The sequence below is a fragment of the Enoplosus armatus genome, chromosome 24 (assembly GCF_043641665.1).
Source record: "Enoplosus armatus isolate fEnoArm2 chromosome 24, fEnoArm2.hap1, whole genome shotgun sequence".
Taxonomy (NCBI): domain Eukaryota; kingdom Metazoa; phylum Chordata; class Actinopteri; order Centrarchiformes; family Enoplosidae; genus Enoplosus; species Enoplosus armatus.
Genome location: NC_092203.1, coordinates 2039549 through 2060244, shown reverse-complemented (window position 1 = coordinate 2060244; position 20696 = coordinate 2039549). Strand labels below are relative to the sequence as shown.

Sequence of the window (20696 nt, the reverse complement as noted above, 5' to 3'; positions counted from 1 at the left end):
CTGCGGACACTCCCCGTGTTTACTGAAAACTAACGGGGACATTAGCGGCCCATTAATGCAGGCTGGAGGTGTGCTCAGCCCGGGCAATAGACAGATGTATGTGCATTTATATAACAAATCACAATTAACGTTAAAATACTGTCAGATTACAACTTGTATAAGCCATATATTACATGTATTATGTTGTGTATATAGGTTCATATGTGGCCACATATTTAGTTCCTGTAGCTTGTGGCCTGTGGTAGAGCTCCTCATTCTGTATTCTGAGCCCGATTCTCCCCTGATTATCAGTGCTCTTAACCAGGGCTGAAACCTGAGAGACGTGTGCTCGTCTCCAGGGGAAGAAAGTTGTGGGAAAAGAGAAAATGCTTAAAAAAAAAAAAAAAAAAAAAAAAAAAAAACTGTTAGTGTCAGAGATTGTGCAGCCCTGAAGTGGGGCCTGATGAAGCTTATCATTATTGAAACATGAATATAATTTGTTAATCAGACTCTGACCTGCTTTACCTGCTAAAATATGAACTCGCTCTTCATTTTGATTTTCTCTCTCTTAACGCCCCTGCTGATTTACTCTGACTCTCTATCACTCCCCATCAATCTTCATCTTCCCTACTCTCTGCCTTCGCCTTCCATCCCCTCGCACAGCCCTCTCTTTCACAATACGGCCTTATGCTCGCTGAATGTAAATCATATTTCAGTCTCTTTCATCATGCGCTGCGCTCTCTTAATGTGCAGTGAGCAACGCCGGCATCACCAGGCACTACTATTTATACATGACGACTCTAAAGTGGCTCGGGATCCGGCTCTGTTTTCAGCCTCTCCAAATATACACTGAACCATGGAAGTGACATCGGCTGACATCCTGCATGCCAAGTTGATATTCTGGGGATTTAAATCTATAATTGTGCAAATGTGTAATGCAAGCTCATGCATGGGGACAAACTTCCCGTCACCTTAGCATACCAGCTTTCACATTAAATCAAATGTGACCTGGACCACAATGACTATTGGATGGACGGGCTGTATTTTACAGGTCTGTAATTTCCTAATAATTGCCCTGAGAGTTTTCTGGAAAGAAATGGAAAATAGAGACGGTGTTCAGTTATGACTTACAACTAATTAATTCCAATTATTTGCTAGCGTAACCCATCTTTCAATCAGTGCACCGCAGGTCAGCTGAAGGTTTAAAAATGTGAAATTTGTCTCCAGGCTATCTCATCTATGAAGAATAAAGTTTGATAATAAATTCATAATGAATGAGTATTTACTTGTTACATGAGGCTGTTTTTAACTTTCCTCTGGAAATCTATCGCTACTTATGAACTCCAAATAAACTGAAATAACAGAGCCTTGTATCTGGCTTCCCTTTACAGAAATACAGGAAGAATTCTTGGAAACTATTAGGAAACTACACACCTGTAAAATAAAGCATCACCAAATTTGGTACAGACTTTCAGGTTTGCCACAGGATGACTCATAATAACCTAAGTTCCAAATTGAAATGTGTCCAATACTTTGGTTTATGATCAAATACCTGCAAAACTAATGACAATCCCATCAGTTTAGTACTAATTACCAACTGTTAGCATGCTAACATGCTAAACTAAGATGGTGAACACAGTCACATTATACCTGCTGTAACATTAGCATGTAAGCATAGTCATTTTCAGGATTTAGTTCAAGGCACTGCTGTGTAAAACCTCACAGACTAGCTAGCATGGCTGTAAAGTAGCATGGCTATGAAGTAGCAAAGTAGCTTTTTTTTTTAAATTAAACCTGTATCAAATTTGGATCGGCACTTTGAGCGTACTTAACAAATTCCTGTTTGATGTTTGAAACCCTGCAAAATGTCTTAAGGTCCAGAAGCTTTAGCTCGCTACTTCCATCTACTGATGCTAACATGGCACACGATTTGGCATCCTGACTTTTCTCCAGTATTTCCAGCACCTCTAACAGGTAATGAAACAACTGGGACCAGTTTCTACCCACAATGCACAGCAAAAGACTACTGACAGCCAAAATGTTGCTATTGAATGTGCGGAACTATTAGATGAAGGTCAACAAAGGCACATAAGAGAAAAGGGCTGGATAAACAAAGATAACTTAAAAGTAAGCACTTTAGATATGGCCTTTTCTTCGTTGAATCCATTTAGTGCTTTAGTGCTATTGAGCAAATGTTAGCATACTAAACACTAACATGGCAAATAATATACCTGCTAAACACCAGCATGTTAGCATGGTTATTATGAGCATGTTAGCATTTAACTCAGCTCACCTCCTACAGCCTCACAGAGCTGCTAGCATGGCTGCAGACCCTTAGTCTTGTTAAACTGTAAGCTCATGGTTCCTCTATGTTTCTGGTTTAAGTTGTTTATCAACCAAAAAGATTTGCATTCGAAACCTTTTCTGAAAAGGGCTTCCTCATTTTTGCTATGGCGATGAATGGCAGAGATGAGAGATGGCATGCCGCCCCCCCCCACCCCACCACAGTCACATGGTGCCATAATAAATAATTGAAAGAGTAAGCCTTGGGGTCTTTGGCTGATTGTTGAGCACATATGCTCGTGCGGGGCTGTGGGTGTCAAGCTGTGTTAGAGAGAAGACGATCTGAGTCACACAACAATCTGTATGGAAAAAGGCCCTGAGGTATGCATTCATTACCCAGCTATGGTACACCTCTGGGGACAGAGGGGCTGTCTTAACAAGTATTGACAGCAATAAAGAGCAGACTTAGGTATGTTTCAATTTGCCAGATCCACACACAAATCAAACGGCAGGTAGGCAAATGAGTCTGCGTTATCTGAGTCACATGAAGCGGGGAGTTTCAGAGCTGTGTTTGGCAGACCACGTAACAGCGCAACTATTCTCAGAGCCAAGGCAGCGAGCAACAAGTCATCATCACACAACAGACTAGCAATGCGTCACACACACACACACACACACACACACGCAGCCTCGCTGCCAGCTCCATTAAAAGATTTGAATCTGTGAAACTGAGACGAAAGAGATGCCTGGTAAAAGTTAATGGAATTTTTACGAGCTGAATGGACTTGATGAGGACGCCGGTGTCCTCATCAAGTCTGGATCAATTTCTTGCAGACACATTGTGGCTTTTAGTTTATTTAACGTTTAATTAAGTGCATTTAGGAACGGTGCTGCATATTGATTGATTCTTTTTTTGTGTGTGTGTGTGGGGGGGGGGGGGGGGGGGGGGGTTCACCATTCCTCATCTTTCAGTCATTTGACACTTTAAAGTGGGATTTTCCAACATGGCAGAGTGACAAAATTCACACTCTTTGCTTAAAAGCTGCAGAAAGGTGGCTTAAAAAAAAAGCTGTAGAAACAAATTATATGAGCCTAATGCATCGCTCCATTTACTGTCTTTTAAACTGTCTTTTGAAAACAGGCCATTTGCTGAGAGCATATTGTGAAAGCTCCGTCGCGAAAACATGGCTACAGGAAGAATAACGGCATACATATTTTCAGTCCATTCAGCCAGACACAGAGACAAACATGAGAGCGAGTATGTAGACACCTCATTCAGGTCAGGGAGCACATGAGTCCTCCACCTAAAATAAAAGGTCCCCTCTCCCGACTTAACCATGTTATCCCGTCAACCAGGTGTGACTAGCTTTACCCCGCAGTGTGAAATTCCGTGTTAAATGTACGCGACACATCAGAATTCCCCCAATTATGCAAATCCTGATAATCTGACTGCCTCAGACACAAGAGAAAAGCCATTTTAAGACACCTTCAAGCGTTGAGAATTAACTCCAATTAGCACCAGGTGATTAGTAATTGTCTCACTGTGATAAACTCCTGATCAAGAGCAATATCATTTACCCTTCCTTCACAGTGCTTTTAACATCATCTCACGCTCTCAGTCTTACAGATGCTGCACTGCCACCCACTGGTCAACCACAGCCAGCACAACATGAACACTTGCCAAGTCAGGTCATGAGTATTAGAAATATTTTAAATTGGGTAACTACTAATTCAAGCCCCAGCATTTTAATGAGCTAGTAGAGAATAATGGAAGGCTTTCTAAAGTGCGTTAACACTCTTGATTAGTGGCCTGTTTTTGTGCATTAATTACGGAGCAGTGTGTGCATGTGCGCTCCTGACAGTTCCAGGCCTCCCTGCATGATAAGACATGACACTGTAGCACAGTATCGCCTCATCTGTCTCGTGTATGTGCATCAGTATGTGCGTATTCTTCACTGTGTGCGCAGTCATGACCAGAAGGTCAGACAGATGTTGTAAACACAAGCCAGAGTCCCTCGAGGATCAGCCTGCTACACAAGCGGGGGGGAGGGAGGGGGGGCAACACCACGCTCTTTGCACTCAAGATAAACCGTGAACATTAGTTCACATCTGTGGCTGTTGGAGACGGGGACTGTCCTCTCTCCCGCTGAGGATTTTGGCCACACAGCTGAGCGACCACCTGGGACGTCCATCAGTCATTGTTATGGCTGGCCGTCCAATGACATCACAGCGTTTAAATAAATGAAATGGGGCACAGAGAGAAAAATATCATCAAATATTAAGCTCAGCCTTGCAGATGAGTTGGAGACAAGGTCATGTTTTATAAGCGGCCGGCTGCAGACCTTTGGGAACGCTGCCCATACTGTACGCTCCGTTAGCACTGACGACAGGAAAGAAAAGATAGGAACAGACTACAAGCACTTGCGATAAAATGCCAAGATACAGCATGTGCACATGCAGACATTTTGGCCAGCTGTACGGCCTGTTATCTAAAAAAGAATTCTAAAAGAGGGGATGCAATGTGGACGAAAACAAATGCAAAACCTGATGGAAATAATTGTCAAGTGGCAATTGGCTGTTATATGTCAACAGGAAAAGGTCAGTGAAGTATCGGTTTCCCAAAAGGATGATGCCCCCATACTTAAATGTGAAGTCAACTGTGGATAAAATAGAGGCTAAATATGAGCTAGAAAGCTTTAGAATTACGGTCAAGTGTCAAAGCCCTCTAGCGGCCGTTGGAAGCATGATTCTTATCCGTCTGGAATAAAGGAAACATTGTACAGGGGGATGTCAACAGGGGAACGGTTTCTATTTCCTACCATCAGTTAGTGCAGTAGTCATTTTCACCCAAACCACGATGAACTGTTTCATATTTGGAACGGTGATTTGGAACGGTTTTGGAAGGCACTGACAAATGACGTTGTCCTACCAATAGGGGCATCACTGTAGAACACATCTGGCTGCTCTACGATCCAGATGTTTTGGTTTCACTTTTGGGGTAGTCTCGCATAGCCAGACCCATCACCACACTTTGTTTAGCCCTGTGCAAAAGTACAGGCTTTGCTTTTGGGGAGTTGTCATGCCGCTGTGCGCGCGCCCCTTGCAGTGGCAGCCTGTGCAAAAGTGTCCTGGAGGTTGCAGCTATTTATAATGCACTTTGAATACGCACCAGCCTTAATTTGACGCAAAGATTTGTACATTAGCAGGAATGTAGCACATCGTTATTATCACTGAGGCAGGTAGCAATAACTATCTGTAATCAGTCATTTGATTTGCTATAGCAGCTTTAAGGAGTCAAACACCAAACACTACACAAAGAAAAGAGAGACTGATAGCACTGAAGCACACAAATGGCTCAGTGACGCTTTGTTTATCAAAAGGCTGAGAACATTCTCCTAATGCTAAGCCAAAGATAGGAGAGTTTCACACACAGCTAATGGTCAATGAGACACTGGAATGGAAAGCAGCCATAATAAGACCAAAACAGAGCTCTTATCGCTTGAGACTGTTATGGCTCATACCACAGTAGCCCAAACACACATGTCTGATGGCAAAAAGAAGGACATATAAGCCTTAACAGCTGGACTGGAAAGCAAAAGGAAAACCTCCAAAGATGCCATCGTAGACTCTTGGCTTTTGTTGATGTGAATCATTAACCACAGTAATCTGTAAAAAATGTTTTCATCTCAGGAGCCAGATGTGATTTCAGTCTAATGGATCCACATCTCCCTCTCCTCTAACTCCTGGCCTGACGGAGAAGCTTCCAGCAGCAGCAACCGACATACCAATTACAGGGTTATTTTTAAAACCCCGCGTAACCATAAAGCTCCCAAAAACAGGCCTTAAATAACAGGGTGTTGAATATCAGCGACCCACGGGCACTGCACAGATGCAGCCGGTGTGCATCTGCGCCACCAGTCGGCACACTGAGAACTACATTCCCCATAATGCACTGGCTCTTGAGGCTTTTTTTTGTTTGAAGAGTTTGGATCCTATGAAGAGGCGCGGTTTCCATGCACCATCATTGAGGTCCTTGGAATATTTTGAGGGGTTACATTTGATGTCATAACCACATTAGGAGCAAAAAAAGTAGGTCATCTGGGCCGTCTCATCATCAGACATTTGGTAAATGGGAGGTTTTCTCATAATGACCCGCTTCACTTCCAACAGGCTTAAGATTTTCCTCTCCGAGAAGCCAGCTGGGATGGAAAAACAAAGCGGGGGAGAGAAGGCCACCCTCCTCTCTGGCAAGGAGACGTGTACTGTAAGCATTTTTGTTTTGTTTTGAGTCAAAGCGAAATGACGGGAAACCCCAAATGACCTGCGCGTGAATCACATCGAAAAGACATAAGCAACATCCCGCTTTGTCTCCTGTCTTTCCCTTTGTATCCCAAAAAAAAACAAGTCACTAGTCGGGTCAACCAATATCGCCCTCAACACGGTCATTACACAAAGAAGAAAATTACAGCCTGCAACAGTGAAATCTACGGAGTGTACAGTTTCACCACTCAGAAACTAGATCTGTTTTGGCTGAGGCATGACCTCACAGCCATACCACCACTACTGACTTTACACTTTTCAAGTTTCTTGGAAGGCTGCGAAAGCTTTCCAATGTGTTGGAAATGCAGGTTGTATCAAAGCCGTCCGTCCACCTATCCGATACATTCGGGCACAAAAGTGCGAGGCCTGGCCAGTTACCTAACATTCAACGCACCTGGAGAGAAGAGGAATTTCAAGTAAAAAAGTAAGTAAAAAGAGTGGCGGTACTCACTGAGTTTGCCACAGCAGGTTTCTCAAACATCCTCTTCAGGCTATCAAGTGGGATGTCAAACCTCTCAATCCGCTTAGCAGCCTGCAGGTCCTCTGTGCGCGCTGGATCGTCTGAAGCCTCTACCTGCGACCCAGAGGGACTACGGGAAACGAAGCCCGAGGTCGCCGACACTGTGCTCGCCACCTCCTCTCCATTTCCTGATTGAATTTCCATTGTTGTAAAGAAACCGTATCTCACACCACCACCACCCCCCTCCGCACCCTTTTCCCTTCAGGCTGGCGCTTGGAAGGGAAGTCTATTGTGAATCAGGAGTGGTGAGGAAGTGAGGGGAGAGACAGAGGGGAGTTATGAGAGGGTGAGAGATGGAGATGCAGGAGTTGCTGGGGTTCCTCTCTGTCTGCGAGGCTCTCCGGGCTGAGCAGGCGCGCCGAGTGGCTGCAGGAAAGAGGAGGAGAAAAAGGGAAAAGTTCACAGGGGAAGTTTTTTTCCTCTCTCGCCTGCCCGCGATTACTCATACGTACACAGAAGCCTATGTAAACTCACATGCGGGCTCAGAAAAGCAAATTGAGATATGAGCCGTAATAGCTGGCCAAAGGAGTGACGGCAAAGGGGGGGGACAGAGTGGGCTGCCAGAGGCAAAAAAGGAGGACAGAGGAGAGAGAAGTCTGACTGACCCTGTGAGGTTAACCCTAATGCTCCGTTCCCTGGAGAAGTTTTATCTTTATCTTTACACTTTATGGCTTTTCCTCACTTTATGATAATTGTCGTCAGTTCAAAATCATGTTTGTAAGCATTTACAGAAGTCTGCTGAAGTTTAGTTTCAGGACTAGTTCAGGACCTGGTTCAGATTCTGTGATTAGTGTTGACAGTACTTGTTTCACAGCGCCACCCTCTAAATCCCAAATAAGTGTGTGTGTGTGTGTGTGTGTGTGTGTACACAACAGTTAAATCCAATTTGTGTGTTGTTGTACTTTAAATACTAAAATAGCATCTATTTCCATTTTATGCTTTTGAACTTCAGCTACACTACAACTCTGGAGGAAATACTGTACTTTTTTACTCACATCACTAAAATTAATTACATTTTGAAAACACCTGACGCCTAGAAGCGGTGTGGAGTTTTACTTTTATCTAGTAAAATTATTTAAAAATCCGAGAAAAATCACAATAAATGGAGCTAGACAATCACATCTCCTGCAGTACACCCGTGTAAATCTCCGCTGTGACCTTTGACTCACCCGAGCCCTGCAGTTCGCGCAGCACTTCGACGCCCATACCGGTATCCAGTCCCGGGTGAGCGGAGAACAGCAGCACGTCGGGCCGCCGAACGCAACCGTAGTCCCTCTGTGGGTCCAGCCTGGACCGCTGAGGCGCCGAGGCCCGAGGGGCTCTCTATCCGCTCCCCGGCTGCGTGCTGCTGTTGGACCCCCCCCCCCCCCCCCCGTCCAAATCCATTTACCGTTAGCATAACAGTTCTTCCCGGCTGCTACAAGAAGCTAACTGTTGCGTTGGCTAACGCAAGTAGCTAGCTGTGTAGCTAGCATAGATGTATAATACAAAGTAGCTCGAAATGTACACGTAATAATGTCTTTTCTACAATGGGACTGTGTAAAAGTATGAAGCGATATATCACTTTGCCGCCAGTTCGTCACACTCCCAAGTAGAATACAGTGGTAGAAATTATCATTGGACCAACACGGTGTCAATATTGTATCCTGGTTGTTGATTGGTTAGGGAGGACGTCCTCCATTGGAGCATCATTTTAGTTGTTTTGGCCAATAACAGATTAGCATGGGAAAATTGAAGTACATTAAATTGATATAAGAGATCCCGCCCTAAGGAGGACAACAGGTTTGGTAATGGTTTATTTCAACCAATTACTCTTTTTTTTATATATTTTGATCTCCCTCTTGCCTATCAGGAGGGGACAAAACATATCAGAAGGGGACAAAAATGGTTGCAATTATTATTTTAACACATACAGCATTAAGGACTATGGGACCCCAACAGGAAGTAAAGCCAATATCAAGGAAACATAAGGTTTACAAGCTGGCAATAATCAAATCTGCTTTACTTTTTTAACAGCTGGTCATAAGTGAACCTTTACAGGCTTCAGGAAACAGATTAACAGCTCTTTGCCTCACCCATCCTCCCTTTAACACCGGGTCTGGGGTGGGTAGGGAAGCTCATTATTCCTGAACAAATCAAGGAAGGCCCATAACAGCTGACCCCGCTGGCCTGCCATACAGCCACAATGGCGGATATATTGTTAATTCTTCACCAGCCACACCAATGCTTCCTGGGGAGTGTTTTCCTGCACTCGGCCCTGGCAAGAAAGGGGAAATTAACGCGTTAAACGCCGCTTCCTCCGTGACTCACATTTCAGCCGTTCCTGTCACCCTGTCCCGTTTAAAGTGCCATTCTCACTATATATCGTGCGGCCACGTTAGCTGGAGTCAAAAATGTTCAGCCTGTTTCATACTCACGTGAGCAGGGGAAGAGGGGCAGGGGGTCAAATGATGGCCCTGACAGGGGAAGCCAAGAGAGACTGACAGCTTAGCTACAGGATCAGGTAGAAACAAAGACAGCCGAGTTACAAGCCTGAAACAGTCAGTCAGAGCCACAATAGAAACATCAATACAGAGGGAGGCAGAGAAAGGAGCTGAGAACCAATCCAGATAATCCAGTCTTAATGAATGAACGGTCATGATATATGCATCTGATAGTACTTTGGAGGACACAGTATCCCTCCATTTAAACCAGCGGCAGATACATTATTCAGGGGAGGGGGGGGGGGCAAAGGTATGTGTGTCACTTTCAGCTTGGATCCTGTGTCCACTGAGGCCACTCGGCTTACAGCAGTTACTCACATGTACACGGGAGAAAGAGAATACAAATGCAATTTTATGTCTTATCATGCCATTTTGAATTTCTGTCAACTTTGTTATTTCATTTCAGCAACCGCAAAAGGTCAATTGTGCAGATTTCCTGTGATATGCATGTTGATTTGTTGCACGGTGAAAGGAGATATACACACACACACACACTGTTGTAAGAGCAGAGCTGAGTGGAATTCAGTGTGAGAGCAAACATAATGCCCCCCCCTCCCCCACCCCCTCCAACACAAAAGCTCCAGAGCAGCTTTTCTTTAATACAACAAGACAATATTTCAGTCCTAGTGGGGCTTCAGAGAGACTTCCTGGTGAAGATCCGCCGGGGTAAAGAAACTGTCTGCTTCTATTAAATAAAATATGTCGCAGGTTCTGTGTTTGCTCCCCATGTTGAATTCCTGGCCGAGGGCTGACTTTATTTCGAGGGCTAGACTGAAATGCGATCCCTCCGATAAGATAAGAAGATGGAACTAATAACACTCGTTTCATTTTGTCCACAGTGTAGACAACTTAACATAGTTTAACGTGGTATCTGCTTACGGAGCCAAAGGGTCTTTGCGGTTCCCAAGAAAAAAAAAAAAAAACGTCTGGAAATACAGAAAACGTCTCACGGTATTGACATAAATTCAGCTTTCCTGGACTCTCGCCAGGAAAATCTGTTCATTATTCATCCTTGTTGGTTTGTTGATACTGTAGGGAATGCCGCACTCCGACATATTCTCGGAAAAAACGCTCCTTTCCAGCCAAAGACAGAGGCCTTTGGAAGCCCCAGCTCTTCCGAGTACGTCACTGTACTCTTGAAGAAGTTGTCCACGTTGAGCCCTCATTCGTAACTTGCATTAAAACCGCATTATCAATATTTTTTATAGAAACATCGGCATGTAATGTGTGATGTGCAGGGTCGCTCGCAGCTACCGCCCCCCTACAGTTCGCCCCGGCTCTGCGGCGCAATTGTTTAGCATATTTCAGCTAATTGTTTTCGATTTCACGGCTTTATACAGTTTTGGTTGAGTCGCACTGCTTTCATGAAACCTGTTTCCAGGTGCAACAGGCAGCCGTTTTAAGCCCAAAGTTAGCGACTAGCTGGTGAACATAGTGAAGCATTTAGCAAGCTATGCCCCAAATTATAGGAAGGCTAATTTGGCTCTATGTCATGTGTAAATAGCACGTTAGCCATGACGTATAGCATACTCTTCCTTGTACAAATGATATGTTGAATTCATTAGCAATAAAACAAACCATGTCTCTATTCAACACACTCGGGGGGGGGGGGGGGGGGGGGGGTAATTTCTTCTAGAGCTCCTCTTATGACCGGAAACATTAGCTTATGGCGGCTAAATTTAGCTAACCGTGGCAAACTTTAGATAGATATTGTCGTGTGCCGAGCAATTTAGCTAATTCTCGGACTCTTCTGTACCTGTGCTACCGTAAGACTATCATTTAGCATGACACGTACAAAAACACACTTCAGTGGTTTTATCACAAGGGGGTAACACACCTCGCTAATTTGTGTGCTGTAATTGCCAGCCGGTGGCCGCGGGGGCCGTTGCTCAGCAAAACTTACACGGTCCCGCTTTCACGAAATGAATGAGATCATCATCTGCCAGGTCCCTAGAGCTAAAAATCCATTTAAAGTGTGTGTGTGTGTGTGTGTGTGTGTGTGTGTGTGTGTGTGTTTTGCAGTCTCTTTCAGTACATGGGGGTGATAAACATTTCTGGTAGGTCATTAGCTTTATTGGGTATTTGTTAACAGGAAATGACTCCGTATTTTCCACATGTGGGGGCTACTTCAGACTGATGTGCATTCATATGAATCTATATATATATATATATATATATATATATGTGCACATTTCTACACTATTGTTAAAAAGGTGTATACGGTGGGCCTATAAAGCTCCTCATTGTTACACTCTTCCATATTTCATAATGGTTCCACCACATCCTACTTAATTGACAAACACATGTTGACACTGTATACATTTGGCAGTTTACAGTTATAGAACGACGTCATCGACCAACAGCCCTCCTATTGGCAATTTGAGCTCTGACCCCAGTTAGAATGTGATGATTAGCCTTTATTTCTATGCAGCAAGCGAGACGTGGGTGAAGTTTCATTGACAAGACACTTATGTTGACGTAGAGAATATCATGCACTACATCAAGTGTGGGATTGGAAGGGGACACGTGGACAGCGTCAAAGGCAGACTGAAGATGGGTCAGAACCAGAGGGATATAAAATCATGTCAGCAGCATAAAATTGGACATGATAGGAGTTGTTTTTTTAACCGTTATTGGGCTTTATCTTAAATCAATGTATCAGCTAACGGACCGAGAATAGCCCTGCGGCACCCCATTAATGATGGCAAGAGGCCTCGTTTGTGCTGAATCAAGCCTTACTGCTCTCAGTAACAAGCAACAAAGCTGATCAGTTAGGCCGCAGCTGAACATGTCACAACATGTGGATTAGCCGCGGTTCAGCAAATACAGAATCACGTTCACATACACATTAACTACCACAAATCCTGTTGTGTTTACCTCCGGTCAGACTTCCTGGAAATGAAGATACGCTCCGATACGCTCCGATACGCTATATACACACACGCTGTGATACTTCCTGCTCACTTTCTAGGCAGACACAGCAGTCAGTAAGGATCAGGTGACAGCCACACTACTCCAATTACTGAGGTTTTACTTCCTGCCTCGCCTTCAATATAACGCGATGGGCCACCTGAGCCTGAGGATTGTAAATGAGTGGTAACAGCCTGGTCCGCCATAGTGAAAACAGAGCACGGCATGCACAGGAGTCTTTTAAGGTGAAGCTGAGGTAAATTCATTTTTTTGTTCATAGCTGCACTTAATCTCCTAATTGTGGACACATGAGTGCAGCTGGGTTGCGTACAGCCACTTTATGCACACTTTTGTGGGACTTTGATATTCTCTCCACTGTGAGAGAGATCCATAACAAATCCGTTAATTCCAGGAAAAGTCTTGAGAGCGGGTTTACACTGCACTGTGCAGCCATTTGGAGTTCAGGAGATTAAATCTTGATGTCTTCGGGGTGGAAAGCGAGAGCGGAGGCTCTGAGATCATCTCGGGCCGTGTAGTTGGCTTGTTTGACTTGGGGCTTCGCCTGCAGTGTTCTTTAAACAGACCAGACAGACGGGCACGCCATCTGCTCTCCTGACCGGCTCTCAGCCTCCTCCTCCTCCTCCTCCTCCGAGTAGGAAAAAATGACGGCCTCGTCTTTTTCACAGTCATCACAGCTGGCTGCAATGTTATGCGCCGGTTTAAAGGGAGCAGTAAAACACGGCAAAAGATGGAACTGCTGTTGGAAAGAGTGATCCTCCGCGGAGAAACTGCAGGGTTGGCGTAGGTTTTTCAATAGGCCACGAGGTCGAAAACGCTTGAGAAAAAAAAAGAATCTCATTCACCTTGTGAATGGTAGAGAAAATGTCTCAATCTGTCTTCAATCCGGTTTCCAAAGCAACGTCTGGGCATCTTTCACGGCCTCTGTATGGGCTCCTGTATGCGACCCCATTCCCACATATATTGTGCACATTCAGTGATATTTGAATTAAAATGTTCTATTACAGGCTCATGGCTGTTTGGGTCTTCACCTTGAAATGAGAGTCTATTTGAGGGGCCCTCAGGTTCCCCAGCTTTCACTCCACCACCAACACGCAATGGGATCTGTTTTCAAAGCCAAGTCTGCCCTCTGGTGGCCACTACCTGGAAACACAGCATAGGATTAGAGAAGACAACGGTGATGCAGCTCTTTCAGAGAAAACACTTAGATTCATGTCAGTCGCTGCTGAAGGTAGAAATGCTGGCTTTCCTGCCTTTTTAAGGAATGAATTAAAGCTATTTCTGACTCCATCAGGCTGTTTGCTGTGTGAAAATGGCTGACTGGCGGCAGCACTGCAAGTCACTGTTCCATCCGGGAACCAGGGCCCTGCTCTCTTCTGATTAACACCCGTGACACCAGGTTGAATGCAATTGCTGTAATTGAGCAGCTGCTGTGATAGGCCATACACACCCTCGGCTGGCCCACCCCCACACACACACGTGATCCGCCTACTGTGTTACGCCTGATTAGACCTCCTCGCTCCCATAGGCCCCATTAACGATGACTCCGTTCCATTCTCGTGTCCCAGTAAGTCGCGGCAGTGTGACAGCGTGGGCCGGCACACACAACACCGGGACCCTGAAACTGACCGGCGAACTACTGCAGCCACAGCATGCCCGTGCTAGCAACCGCAAGCAAATCCACGTTGGCGACCTCGTGAAATTGCTAGCTTAGCTTCACTCGATGTGGATGTTTAACGGCACATGTGAAGCTTTCAGTAATATAAACGCCTAACTAATTTCCCACGCATATATCACACACATGCTACCGCCGTGCAAAAGCCATACGTTTTAATAGCAGTTGTTAATATACAACATAATATGAAATATACAATGCTTCCTATATTCGCTCCGATACGGAACGCCCATTTGAAGATAACACTTGAAGCCTTAAAAATAAGCTGAAACATCGAGCTAATAAATGTTACATTTAATCCCACTAACAGCCCTCTAAACAGCTTTGTGCAGCTTTGTCGGGTTTTACATCCAGTTTTTGTGTCAAAAATGTTCCCCAAGTGACGCCAACAGGAGGACAATGAATCATTCATTCGTTAATTACGGCAGAATGGAATAACGCGAGTGGAAATGTGCACGGCGGTGAGGGATACAGGTGGGGGAAATAAACTTGCCAAGCAAGGAATCTACTTTATGTACTTGGAAGAGTAAATGGATTTTACAGATTGTCAGTTCAAATAAAGTGACACTCACGACTCCCTTGAGGAAAAGCTTTGGCAGCTATTATTATCTCTCCCTGCCATCATTCTTGGAGAGGCTGAACTGCATGTTAGGCATCACAGAAAGCTGTATTTTTCATGTTAACGACTAGTTGTATATAGAAGTCCTTTGTTTATCGTTTGAAAATGTCATGTCAGCTGTACAAAAAAAAAGTTGTTTTGGTCAAAATGGAAATACAACACATAGATAATACTGAAGTGATGTAATTCAGACCATTTATTTATTCCCCCTGAGGTAAAGAAACTCCCTCAACCCATCCTTTTCTCTCTATCTCACACACACACACACACACACACACACACACACACACACACACACACACACACACACACGGGTCTGTGGGTCACGGAGCAGCTAGACAGCTGAGCCATTTATCTGGGTCCCCGGGGAAACAATTACACCCAACCAGGCAGCAGAGCTGGACGGGGGCTGGGAATTAATGATGGGCTTATGACTCGAGATGAAGCAAAAAAAAAAAAAAAAACGTACAGTGAAAAGGATAGTGTCGCTGTGTCATCGGCAAATGCTTTCGCTTGTGTGAGTGGAGTATTTTTTTTTTCGTGGTGTTGTTACTTTGACTTTCTGAGGATCTGTGTACGTCTTACACCGTTGGTTAGAATTAGGAAGACCCCTGAATACTGTCCGCACGCTCACTCGTGTTGTAATGTTGTCGGGAGGTCGTCGTCGTCGTCGTCGTCGTCATGCGGCAGATGGTCAGTAAGGTCACTATAAAGTCGTTTGGTAGCTACAAACGGCACGCTGCACATCCCTTTAAGGGATGACTTTGTTACTGTACCATACTGAGGCACGATTTCGGCCTTTTCCTGCAGACTTGAAACATAATAACAATGGGAACGTACGTTGAGCTCATTATTTATGACAGGACACTGCGTGTGGAGTCTTAACAGCCACAGCCACATGTACAGATGGCTGCAGTGTCCTTTAGTGACCCTAAGAGCCACATCGGCACAGACTTTGAAAAGGATGCATACAGGAGGGGAACATTAGGGCATTATCTATACTTACAATGTTTTCCATCACGCAGTGATGATGATGATGGTAATACATAGAATGGCATGGTCAAAACACGAGGACGTGCCTGAGAGACAGTAACTTTCATGTCTAATCTACCCATTGTTGAAATGTCTGTCTTCTGTCTCTCGCTTGTATAACAGCAGACCTCTTTCCAGCTTTCCCCTCCTGCTTCAGCGTTAGGAGCTGCCACATCCCAGCCCCCACCTCCCCGCAACCCCTCTAGCTGCCTCCTCCTCCTTCAACTCCAACTCTCCCCCCTCCCCACCTCCCTCCCTCCCTCCCTCCCTCCCCCCCCTCGTGGCCCGTTGCCATGGAAGCTGATTGGAAGGATCACTCTGCCTCTCCGGCACATTGCCACTCCATCTTTGCCAGGAGAAAACAAGGCGACTCGGAGCACAGCACGAAACCCAAAAAAAAATGTCCTTCTGCGGCAGCAAGCGGAGGTCAGGTGTTAGTTACTGACAACAATAATAAGGTACATCTTAAAAAATGAGCATCCATCATACTGTGTCTTTTTAAAAATGCTGTAACTTTTTGTTTCTCTTCTAAGACACCTATGATCACATATCGTATGGAATTACAAAAAAATAAAAATTTGGAATGTGTGCTTCTTCTTTTCTGCAGTGACGTGAGAATATTTATTCATACCGAGCGCTTGATTTATGTTGCGATGTGTAGTCCGCCCTTATGCTCAAGGACATTTTACTCCACGCGCCGGTAGTTTCATCCGACAGCAAACGGCAGCCTGTCAGAACACAAGCGTCGGTACTGTTTAATTAATAATTTCATTTTAAACGAATAAATGAGGCTCCTCGCTGCAGAGAGAGAGAGGGGAAGAAGAAGAAGAAGAAGAAGAAGAAGAAGAATCAGCTGTTGCCATGTTCCACCTGAAGTTTGTTTCAGACAATTGCATGTTCTTCCGAGAAATGCAACACAAATGATTCAGTTTTGAGTTGGTCACAAAGCTTCAAAACGAACGAAAATGTCTGACAGATGAAGCCGATTCACCGATTGTGTGCGCGTGTGTGTGTGCGCGTGTGTGTGTGTGTGTGTGTGTGTGTGTGTGTATAGTACGTACAAACCCAAGGTTAAGGCTCTCAGTGGCTTTATTTCTGATATTTTTCAACCGAGCACTACAATCATGGGAAGACTGAGCATTCAGGGTCCAGCATTGCTATAGCAACGATGTTTAGGGGCTCGTGGGCGGGGGGGTCGGGTGGTTAATCACATGCTTTTGAAAGAAATGTTGTTTACATTGAAAGTAATCTTCCAAAGCACTATACGATATATAATCAATAGTAACATTTGAGCTTTATAGACTAATAGGGCTTAAATTAGCTTCTGAATACATTAAGTTTTTTTGTTTTTTCATGAAATTTTTCACAGAGAAAAGTGTTAAATGTTTCAAACAGGAAGACTTTTTGACATGTCACAGAAAAAGCACTGGTGTAAATGATCAAATGGATGGCGGACGAATTCCATTTAGCTGCTTCAGTTTCAGGCCCCTGGTACAGTGCATGCTGGCTCACTTGAATGGAATAGAACAGAGCCATTGTTAATCTTTTGAGTAACACTTGGTTTTTTTTTTATATATTGGGATGTGCTAAATGCTAACATGCTCACAGTTACAATGCTACCATGCAATGTACTGAGTCAAAATGATTAACCAATAAATTAAATGTGAAATGTGTTTTTTTTTTTTTAAATACTCCGAAAATTGTACAGAGTTTGGTTGGTGGCTCGTCAAAACTTTCCGATGGGAATTAGCGTCACGACCTCAGCGTTTCTAAAATCCTGGCCCTGTGGCACGTGAGCATGGGAGCGCTGAAGGGGGGGGGGGGCTGTAACAATGGTAGCCGTGGGTTGTGTTGATTGGGACAGCTTGGAACAACAACGTGACTCACGCACAGCTGGTCCGCTCCTCTCGTGCTTTTAATTGACGCCTGCCTGTATGCACGTCAGCCTGCCGGGGGTTGTCCCCACATGTGTACTGTATATGATCAGAATGTGTCACTTGGTCGGTGCAGGCTGAAATAGAAGATCTCAGCAACTGCAACATGTCTAGTTGAATTCTAATGACTTGTGGTCCTTTAACTTTTGATGCACAACCAGGTCAACAATTGAATTTGTCCAACACTAATACAAACTACCAGCATTCCCATCAGCCTCAGCTGTACTTTGTTCAGTGCAAATAATAAATGTTAGCATGCTAACTCACCATAGAGGATCGGAAGATCGGCAGTTTATGTGCGCCTGTGAGTATCTCCACCTTTGGACGACTCCATTATACTTCCTAATACTCCTAACTGTACTCGTGTGTGTTTTTCGGTAATATAATAAGCAGAGGCGAGTCATTACAACCTTTGTCTCTGTTGCGCATCGTTTACAGGCCCCTTTCTCTCAGCTGAAGTGGTTCTGTAGTCAACAATAGAAGCCTGTTTCTGTTTGTGTGTATTCTGGTCCTCTCCACCCAGAGTGTTTTCCACTGTGACAGTGAAAATGATTGATTTCCCCCAGTCATTGTCTCTGCTCCCTCTTGTTTCCTCTGATCTATTTTGTCCCCGCTGTCGATTTCAATTTCAAATTAGCTTTGCGGAAACAAAACGAAGGGACGTCACAAAGCGAAAAAAGGAAAAGTAATAGACGTGAGGCGTCAAATGTTGCAGGGGGTGGGAAAAAAAGGTGATGTCACCTGTGAGGTCACGGCGCGAAAAAGGCGGGGAAACTCACTGTTTGCACTTATTTGTCTTTTGTTGTGATTGTGGGAAATATTGCTTTTCATAATTCTCCTGAAGAATGTGGAAATGGTGTTTCACAAGGCAGAGTCTACACTTTCCAACCCCCACCCCAATCACATCCACCACCACATCTACCACCACCACCACCCCCCCCTCTTTCCTATGCAATCTCAAAGGGCTTGCTTCACCTCAGTCAAGCTCCAGCGCTCCAGCCGGCAGCAGCATCGAGCTAACAAGTCTTTGTGAGGAGAGAGAGAGAGAGAGAGAGAGAGAGAGAGAGAGAGAGAGAGGGAGAAAGGAGGGAGGGGGTGTGTGTGTGTGTGTGTGTGTGTGCAGAGCAGGAGAGAATCAGAATCAGACGGTGAGAGAGCCGAGAGCATGAGCATAGGATGAGGGAGCAGAGAGAGAACGCATAAGATAGTGACAGAGGCAGAGGTGTTACAGTGCTACACAATAGTGCCAGAGGCTGCCGGAGAGAGAGAGAGGGAGAGAGAGAGAGAGAGAGAGAGAGAGAGAGAGAGAGAGAGAGAGAGAGAGAGAGAGAGAGAGAGAGCAGGCATCATGGCAGCGCTCACTGCATCATCACGACACATGGGGATGTTTGGCCGCTGCTGGTGAACACTGTGTGATGCAGAGGAGAGAGCCGAGGACTTCCTGGAAACCGAAAGGCAAGCCGAGGAAACAGGTCAGTGGCGGTCAAAGCGGGCTCCCAGAACGCCCGACGCGCACGCAGCGGCACGGGTGCCGTGGGACCGGAATCACGCCACAGGACGGGGACTGATTTACATTTGTCAATAAGAATTCCCCTGTTAAGTGTTTGGGATGTGTGGACATGCATGAGGAGTGGGAGGCAGCGCATGCACGCAGACCTGCGAGCAGGCTTGTGTGTGTGTGTGTGTGTGTGTGTTCAGGTCTGATGCTCTAAATGGCACCGGTTAAAGGAGCTCGACCAGGGATGTTTAGGTTAAAGAGGCACGGGCAGGCGGCACAGGGAATCCTCCTGGATCCAGGAGAAAGTGCAACCACCTTCTGTGACATCAAATACAGAGAGAGATGCTACGTAGCGTGATGTGTTCAGTGTCTCTTCTACTACACATCTCTCTGGTTTTACAGAAAAGCAGTGAGCAGGAGTGTGGGACTGAATACCAGGGAGGAGAAATCATTCAAAAAAAAAAAACCCCCGTAAGAAATAAAGGAGCAAGCGCTGGAAATGAAGATAAGGCAGCAGAGGAATGACTGTGTTGCAGTAGGTAGTAAGAGAAAGAAGACAAAGCCTGTGAGAGAGGAAAAGCTTGGCCCAGCATTCAGCTCTGCTGCATATGATGTAATCCTCCAACAGTCCAAGCAGCCAGTTCAACAGTTTTTTGTGTTGTTTTTTTTTAACACACAAATTTTAACACAAAATTGAAGTATCAACAAAGCGCATGGGGCCGGCTAAAGACGCACTTCACCGTTGCGCAAGTCGTCCGCTGTCAGCGGTGTTGTTCCCGCACAATCCCATGTTCCACAAAGGCAACAGACGGGACGACGCAAAACAACCGGTTCGTCACAACCTCAATGAGCACAGCTCATCTTCTCTTGGCGTGAGCCATTCTCCACTTCCGAGTGGACCACGAAGTTTGGCAAGGTCGCCCGACGTCACATGGCGGCGCCGCGCCAGAACATCCTTAATTAACCCAGATTTCTTCCAAAAACTACATGCTGCTCACCGAGCTCACTTTGAGCGGTTAAATTTTGTTGTGTTTGACATTTTTGTACACAACTGTACAAACACAGTCTTCCAAAAACATTCTAAACAGAATAGATGGGTGCAACACTTCCTGGGGGTTCTTACAGTAGATTTGCTCTCATGCTGGATACTCAGGAGAACATGGGCTGAGGTGATTTAATAAATAACGTGCTTACGTGGAGCAAATTCCAAAGTTTTACTTTAATCTATCACTTTCTAGAGTTTTTTTTAGGTCAATGAGAGCCGCAAAAATCAAAACAAAGAGCTGAAAGACAGTAAAAATTGTCTCAAAATCCTGGAAAAGAAGGAAAGGGGGTTTTATCATCATCATTATTATTACATTTGTGGTCAGCCATAAACTCTACCGTTGCCTCTGTGCAGGTGCGACCAGTGGGAGGAGCCACACG

The 20696-nt window shown here is 45.0% G+C and overlaps 1 protein-coding gene across 1 annotated transcript in view; it reads right to left on the bottom strand.

Annotated features, from left to right (window-relative positions):
• The window catches only part of xirp2a (xin actin binding repeat containing 2a), a 48079-nt gene extending 40833 nt beyond the window's left edge, over positions 1-7246 (bottom strand). The window contains exon 1 of the mRNA XM_070930526.1: positions 7034-7246. Coding sequence (XP_070786627.1) covers positions 7034-7246 — 213 coding nt within the window. The remainder of the gene's footprint in view (positions 1-7033) is intronic.
• Positions 7247-20696: the final 13450 nt, after the last annotated feature.